Here is an 8,312-nt window from a genome sequence, read left to right on the forward strand (position 1 = left end):
GTCAAATTGTTAGTATCTTCCACTATGGTACGTGGGGAAGCTAGATGGAATTGATCAACCTCGTTTGTGATGTTCTCAAATCTACAACACCTTTGCTTATTTTCTTCTATTTCTTTACTGAGTAAATCACTTTTCTCTTCTTTGATCTCACAAAGTTTTTGTTGGTTGTTCTCTCCATGTTTCTGTAAAGCTTCCATGAAATGATCCTGGCATTCATTGATGTGTGACTGTGCAGCATTCACATTCCTTTCTAATGTGTCTTTTGCAACCTCTAACATTTGTTTGCAATCAAGGTCACTGTTATTTATTTTTTCAGCCATGTTAAATAATTTATTAATTTCGCTTAGTTTGTTTTTAGCTTCTGTTTTGAGATCCTTGACGTCATGGTGTTGATGACAGCTATCTTGGGCACAGACATTACAGAGGAATTCTGTAATTTCATGTTGATAGCACACCAAGGTGATTTCTTCTCCCTTGTGGTCTTTAACCTGGCAGTAATCTTTTCTGTCAATTTCATGAAAATTAACTTCATTTAGGGGTGTTGATTTTGGATGCCCCTTTATTGGTAAGTCATCATGACGTTCACAACAGATTTTACAAAGAGCCTTAGAACAACTTTCACACCATGCCACTGCTTCATTAAAGTTAGATGGTTCACGGCAAAGCTCGCATTTTTGCACTTGACTTTCATCCCTCTGTCTGTATTGATTTTCAAGGAGATCCTTTAGTCCGAGTAGGTCATTGTTGTCAGTATAGTAAGCACTGGCATCCGTACCTTGTGCTGGAGGTATATGTTCATACCTGCAAGTTGGGCATCTGAAGGTGTTTTCACGAGCATTATAACATCGCCGAATCAGTTCTCTAATGCAGACAATACAAAAAGAGTGTGTGCATACAAGAATTTTAGGGCGACGAATGTCTTCATCATAGTGTTCTTTACAAATTGGGCATGACACAAATGCGTCAATGCCTTGCACAATGCTTGCCATGTTTCTCGAAATTTAAACGCAATGATAACGATGAACTAGACGTTGGTGAAATGATGCCTGTTCGAGTTGACCAATTCCTGAAAATTAATTTTGGAATAAGCAATGTATCAGACTGTATAGAGTCTGTCTCTTATACACATCTAGATGTGTATAAGAGACAGGTCTAATGTCAATATCATCGTCGCCATACTAATCGTAATCACCGTTATAACAATCAGACTATGTATTTTCATTCTTAATATTACCATATTATTAGGCCTACTATGAATAATATAACTATTCTGTAGGATAGCAATAAGACGAGTATTTGAAACAATAAGTGTAGAAAATTTCAAAAATCTATCAGACTTTCTGTGACTGTCATTTGTATTTAATTCGCCAGATTTTGCATTCACTTGGAGGCATAGGCTTAAAGCTAGAATCCTGAGATCTTAGGTTGCTTTGTTTCATCAGTGTTTCTTTTTTTGTGGTGTAGTTCGTTATCACAACGATATTATTAATATGGTTCTTCTCATTATAATTTTAGTATTAAGGCTAATATGAATATTATTACTACATTATTAAATTAGTAATATTATTATTATTATTAATTTAGTAATGTAGTAATAATATTCATATTATGACTACATTACTAAATTAATAATAATAATAATAATAATAATAATATTACTACATTCCTAAATTAGTAATAATATTACTAATATTATTTTCTGTTGCTGATAATATTATTAATTAGAATGATAGTTTATTAGTATTATCATCATTAACATTTTAATTTTTATTATCTTTTCAAATACCATCATCATTATCTGTCTCTTATACACATCTAGATGTGTATAAGAGACAGATATAATTGTGACTGGGTTCCACTCCCTAACTTTGTCTTAATCAGTGAAAATGCTTAAAAATATATCGATTTTGGCACCAATGGCGTTTCACATATTACTTATTTTCAGGGCGTTTCATAGCATACTTTTTTAGAGATTAGGATTAGGATCTAATTCGCATCCAAATTCAACAACATACCAAGTTTCTCGACATAAACCATGCATAAACCCACGCTAGTGGCGCTTTAATACTAGGAAAAATCTATTTACAGACTTGTGGCAAGTTGCAGATATCTCGTCTTGTCGTCAAATGCTTATAAGAATGCGGCGTATCGCATTAATCTCTAACTTGCCATGCATCGAGACTAGACTAGACTAGTGCTGTCTAATACGCATGCGTGTTAATAATTAGTCCGATATGAATGCCCAATAAAGATTTCAATGGCCTAGTTCGTTAAGGCCAAATTCGAATTTTACTAATTTTAGTACAGTATTCGAATCATATTTAAAAACAAAATAACATGAGGATGCCTTTCAAGATTCAAGAACTGAATAAAAAAAAACCCGTCAAGTCTATTAAGTATACCTTTATGGAGAGTACTCAGCTTATGTCTGTCTTGCTTCGATGATAATGGCACATTTAATTTCCGACTTTCTACAACCAACAAATCCAGAATTTCCTTTACAGCTTTGTATTGTTCATAGAATGTGTATTGAGCAGGAGGATCCTCCTTAAGTATACACGCTGCCAGGCTCCGGACCCCGCAAATGTAGACATTGTATCGCGTTTTTGAGTACCATTTATTGGTGAGTAGCGGACTTTTTACCATTGTCATGTTCATAGAAGCCAGACGAACATGACCGATTCGATCGTTCGAATTAAGGTGTTCATACGCTACAAAGGCTTCCACCACAAGCTCAATGATAAGTTGAACGTACAACTGCATTATTGCTCGTCCTGTAGGATCAACTCCTCTTGTTGTGTCATCTACTGCATTTTGACCTCTGTCTAGTGCCTCCATCCATCTAACAGAACCATAACTGCATTCGTCTGACGAACAAAACCCAAAGAAAACTTCCACCCAATCCGCCAATGAATCATTGCTGTAAACCTTCAGTTCTTTCAGAAGCCTCTTGCAATCAACCACAAGATCCATAAGGTTGGAGTGAAGACTTTCAAAAAGAGCACGTGGATTTCTCAGTTGTTTGAATGAGCCGTTAAGTGCATCGCATAGTTGATTGAATGTTGGAGATAGTAGGCTTCCAATTTTTAGTTTAAAATGTGCTTCTAATAACACGTCTTCGGCGTCAATGATCGACTGCCGAAATTCTGAAAAGCTCTTACAACTCCAATGCTTCATAATTTGATTTACGTGTCGATCTGTCAATTTTTGGTGCTCAATTGTGTCTCTTGGTTTTGGCTCAGAGTCATCTTCGAAGTCGCAAGTCGAAATATAGGCAGCCATTCTTGTTTCAACAACTGTGGAATAAACCATGTACATTTTTATCAGCACAACATTTATTGATATATGCGTTGGTGCATTACCATAAACTTTTCCAACTCTCATATAGTCAAATATGCAAATGATATGGCCTTTGGTTTGCTAAGATATAATATTGAACATGTATGTATCCAAGAATGAATGTGATCGGTTAACTACGTGGTGCAGTGATAATTATCTAAAGATTAATTCGTAAATGAGAAATAGCGTGGGATTTTAGAAATAAATCAAATGATAAAGTGCAATGATTACTTGAATATCATATTATTGAACGTGTCTATTAGTATAAATGCCTCGGCACGTACTTGGGTGATAAGTTAAAATTTGATAAGATTACTGACGTAATTGTTATAAAGGGGAATCAAAGGCTGAATTGGTTGAGTAGATTTAACAAAGCTAAAGTCAGAAATCTTGTTTTATCATACATTGCTTGGTTTGCAAACTTGACAGAGAAGAATATGATTAGAATTGGGAGGCTATAAAACAGCCTATACAATTATTGGTTCAGCGATTAATGATGTGAATGATATTTACGAAACGCAAACACTGAGGAAATTTAATAATGTTAAATGAAAATGGTTATCATCCATTATGCAATGTATTTACTAAGAGTAACTCGAACCGGCTTAGACCGCCAAGATAAAAAAAATCACGATTCAGATTTTCTTTTGTTCCATATGCCATTCACATCTTTAAAATTTTAAGAGAGCGTTTCAATATATTGAATATTTGAATATTTATGAATACTATAATGATAACTATAATTATGTCAATAATAATAAATAAATATATGCATTGGTCATTGTTAAACCAGGATTTTAGGCAAGTTGTACAGTTTTTGGACATTTTCGACATCTGTTGTTTTACATACTTTTAATATACTGTATATTTATTGATTATTTATCTGCTAGTGGATTCAGTTTTATTTTTTGACTTATATTATCAATATTTCTTGATGGATTTTGTCCTGCCAAAGAAAACAGTTTTCATAAATTATTTTAAGTTATGTCGAATAAAGTTATCTATGTCTAATGACTACATCTGGAGAATTTAATTGTTATTGGATGATTCCAAAGTCCTGCTATCTCGACGCAGCACTGTTACTTTTTGAGTGCTCGATTGAATAGTACTTGAGCTAGTCTCGCGGTGGATGATGTTAAGGTTCAACAACTTGCCTTTATATGATCAATAATAATGTTTATGTAGATAACACTCCTTTGCCTATAATTTATCGAATTAATGAATAGTTTACGTACTGCGTGTAAATTTTGTCAAATTACTGGTATCATCTTCAGATCGCAGATCAATTTGTAACTGGAGACCTTCGTCGTAGTACTGTTCAGATTTTAATGTAAAGGTACAGAATTCGTCGTACCATGTTTCAACGTCTAACCTTCTATTTGAAATAGTACATCCAAGGGTAATGGCCGCATGCACATATACGTCGTGCTTGGACTTGCAGTAATACTTTGACTTCACTAATTCAGACTCACAGAGTGGAAGACAGAAGGTAGCTATTCGCAGAAGACCATGATGATCTCCCGGTAGGATGTGATTACGGGTGAGCCAAACCCGGCATGTAAATTGTAAAATCAACAGAATGTATGATTTTGAAACATTTCTAGCTGCATTTGGAAGTGATGAAAAGAATTGTGACAATTCTTTTGTTTTTGAAATAACTTTCTGCCATTCAAATGAACCATACTCTAGCGTGGAATTATGTCTGAAGACTGCTTCGCTCAGCTTTACCCACTCTCCAAATGTATTGCATTGCGTTTCTACTTCCATCTCTTGCAATATTTCTCTGTGTGACTCCGCCAGAGATATTAACTGTTGGCAAATAAGGTGATGGAAGGCGTCGACGTCTGTCACATGATGGTTGATACAGTCGTGCAGTTCGGCAAAATCATTACAGCCTTTAGATATCATCGTTGCAAATCTCCCTCGACCCATGGCGGATTTTGTTTTCTTGTCAACGTTAACCAGTACACGCTCCATTGCTTCGTAACTTCTTTTTTTAAAGAATTTGCTTGCTAAATCGCAGTTAAAGTGCTCCCAAAGATCGTCTGACTCTACGGCTTCTGTGACAAGAAATAATAATACGTAAAACATTGATATGTTTTTAAGGCGTACTTAAATATCTATGATCATATAAATGTTATTTGTTTCAGAATCAGAATATATTATTGTCTCCAAAGAAGAAATTCCTTTGCTTCTAATAAAACCTTAAGAAACTATTGCACAATAAAATAAATTGTGGCTTTCGTTATTTTACAGAAAACTAGGGCTATGCTTATGGCCGAGTGGTTGGGCTTCTCAGTCGAATTAAGAACAGTCTAAACGCTCAGCTACTTGAGTAACCGTCATAGGAGATCTGGGCACAAAAGTCCAAATCCTTTTTTTTTTCCTGTGGGCCTTTATGACAGTTATTGGCCAGTATACAAAAGGATGCAAATCCTCTCTCTTTTCCGAATAGTTTTTGACGTTCTTTAACGTGCACATGGGCAATATTCCATACGGGATATGACTTAACCATGTCTTCTGATTGCGCTTTAAAATACTTGCATTTCAGCCCTCAAAATGAAACCCAAAAAGTGCAACTGATGGAAATACTCTGGCATCATATGTTTAGAATAGACCTCCACGGTTAGCACACATACAGTTTTTTACCAGCAGTTTTGCCAACTGACCTTACCTGCTCTCTTCACATACAGGTTGTAGATAATTCAGTTGGAAACTTCCAATTTCGAAGTTAGATCAATTATCAATTAAAATAAAAGAAATAAATGTATATAAAAAGCTATATATTATTAGGCAAGATGGCTACAGCTTGATCAATAATTGGCTTATGTGGTAACATTATATAACAGTATTTTGTTTTTATCAACTAAAGGCAATTCTACACTACACTCATTACTTTACATTGAGTTTATTGAGAATGTTGTAGTTCCATGATATATTACCATGGATACCATATCATTGCTGTTGAATGTGAAGAAAAAATATACAAAATCAGACAGATCTGGCACAAGAAAAGCCGCAGACTTCATGAATTTATCTGACCTTCTATCACCGTTTCATGATCACTTGTATTTAATCCGTCAGTGTTTCCATCGGATTCACGTGGAAAGGTAGGTATACTGGTGGATTCCCGACTCTTTGGTTTCTTTGTTTCATTAGTGTTCTCTTTGAATCGTGATTGAAATTCTTCTTCCTCGTGTTCTGTATGAAGAAAGAAATGTTGATAACCAAAATAATTACAACATTCGATTCAGGTGGAGGGGTAGGCCTACTGGGATATTCCTGATTATCATTGTTGGGTTTCTTTGTTTTATTTGCGTTTTTAAATCGTGACTGTTATTCTTATTTTTCTAGTTCTGTATGAAGAATGAAATGTTGATGACGACATATTTTTTTAATTTAAATAATCATCCTAAAATAAATCAAATAGAAAATTGTATAATTACATTAGTAGGTCTAATGTCAATATCATCGTCGCCATACTAATCGTAATCACCGTTATAACAATCAGACTATGTATTTTCATTCTTAATATTACCATATTATTAGGCCTACTATGAATAATATAACTATTCTGTAGGATAGCAATAAGACGAGTATTTGAAACAATAAGTGTAGAAAATTTCAAAAATCTATCAGACTTTCTGTGACTGTCATTTGTATTTAATTCGCCAGATTTTGCATCCGATTCACTTGGAGGCATAGGCTTAAAGCTAGAATCCTGAGATCTTAGGTTGCTTTGTTTCATCAGTGTTTCTTTTTTTGTGGTGTAGTTCGTTATCACAACGATATTATTAATATGGTTCTTCTCATTATAATTTTAGTATTAAGGCTAATATGAATATTATTACTACATTATTAAATTAGTAATATTATTATTATTATTAATTTAGTAATGTAGTAATAATATTCATATTATGACTACATTACTAAATTAATAATAATAATAATAATAATAATAATATTACTACATTCCTAAATTAGTAATAATATTACTAATATTATTTTCTGTTGCTGATAATATTATTAATTAGAATGATAGTTTATTAGTATTATCATCATTAACATTTTAATTTTTATTATCTTTTCAAATACCATCATCATTATTGTAGCGATATAAATATTTGCTTCCAGCTTTGTCTACACTATCAAATTTCATCAAAAAAGCGTCACATAAAATTTGATGGAACATTTATAAGTTGTACACGTTTAAGTTTTTTTTAAAACAATTTGATATGTGATATACCGTCATCGTACCCATATATGGACACATCACATCTTTTCGTCACATAAAATTTGATAATATAGACAAAGCTTAAGAGGAAAAGATACGGTATCCGTCAAACCTTCGAGTGGTTCATTGGTTTGGTGTGGACTGGACGACTCTTCAGTTGGTTGGTGAGGTACATCCATATGGTGGCGCTTTGCATGTCCGTGGTGGTCCGGATGACGTCTTTTATCTCTTTCTTCTGTAAAATATGTGAGCAAAATTGATGTATTTATAAATACACACATATCTCACTCCTATATAGTAAAATAATAGTAGAAATTATGCTCAAACAGAGTAACAAGTTGACTTTCTCTCATACAACTGACTGAAACGTTCTCATAGTGGAGCTACTGTATGGTTAAGTTTGAAATTGAAAGACAATTGACCGCATCTTGGAATTTTTTCCTACATTTATTGTTTTATTTAATTCTTAGTATATTTTTAATTATTTTTTTAATCGCCACTTCATGCTTCTACCTGGTTTCAATCATAACCCTATGTTTTGCCTTTCTATTATCATTACCTAATCCCCTAACGATCGTTATACTTTCCCACAGTCCACCACTTGATCATTTAGTTCTCCCTTATCACTGTTTGCTCATATTATGCCTTTATGCCGACTTGCTTTGAACTACGTATTATTACCATTTAACTCTTAATGTATATTTTATGTCAAGCGTTGACAAAGACTACAGTAGCCGAA

At 33.7% G+C, this 8,312-nt stretch overlaps 1 protein-coding gene across 1 annotated transcript in view; it reads right to left on the reverse strand.

The window, feature by feature from the left end:
• The window catches only part of LOC117109250, a 15,289-nt gene extending 7,487 nt beyond the window's left edge, over window positions 1–7,802 (reverse strand). Inside the window, exons 1-4 of the mRNA XM_033251511.1 lie at window positions 7,686–7,802; window positions 6,382–6,540; window positions 4,575–5,399; window positions 2,403–3,296 (exon numbers count right to left, since the gene is read on the reverse strand). Of these exons, the coding sequence (XP_033107402.1) occupies window positions 2,403–3,296; window positions 4,575–5,399; window positions 6,382–6,540; window positions 7,686–7,752 (1,945 nt within the window). The 5' untranslated portion in view covers window positions 7,753–7,802. The remainder of the gene's footprint in view (window positions 1–2,402; window positions 3,297–4,574; window positions 5,400–6,381; window positions 6,541–7,685) is intronic.
• Between the last annotated feature and the right edge of the window lie 510 nt (window positions 7,803–8,312).

The sequence above is a fragment of the Anneissia japonica genome, unplaced genomic scaffold (genome assembly GCF_011630105.1).
Source record: "Anneissia japonica isolate Jap-2015-1 unplaced genomic scaffold, ASM1163010v1 scaffold288033_len957474_cov176, whole genome shotgun sequence".
In the NCBI taxonomy this organism is placed as follows: Eukaryota; Metazoa; Echinodermata; class Crinoidea; order Comatulida; family Comatulidae; genus Anneissia; species Anneissia japonica.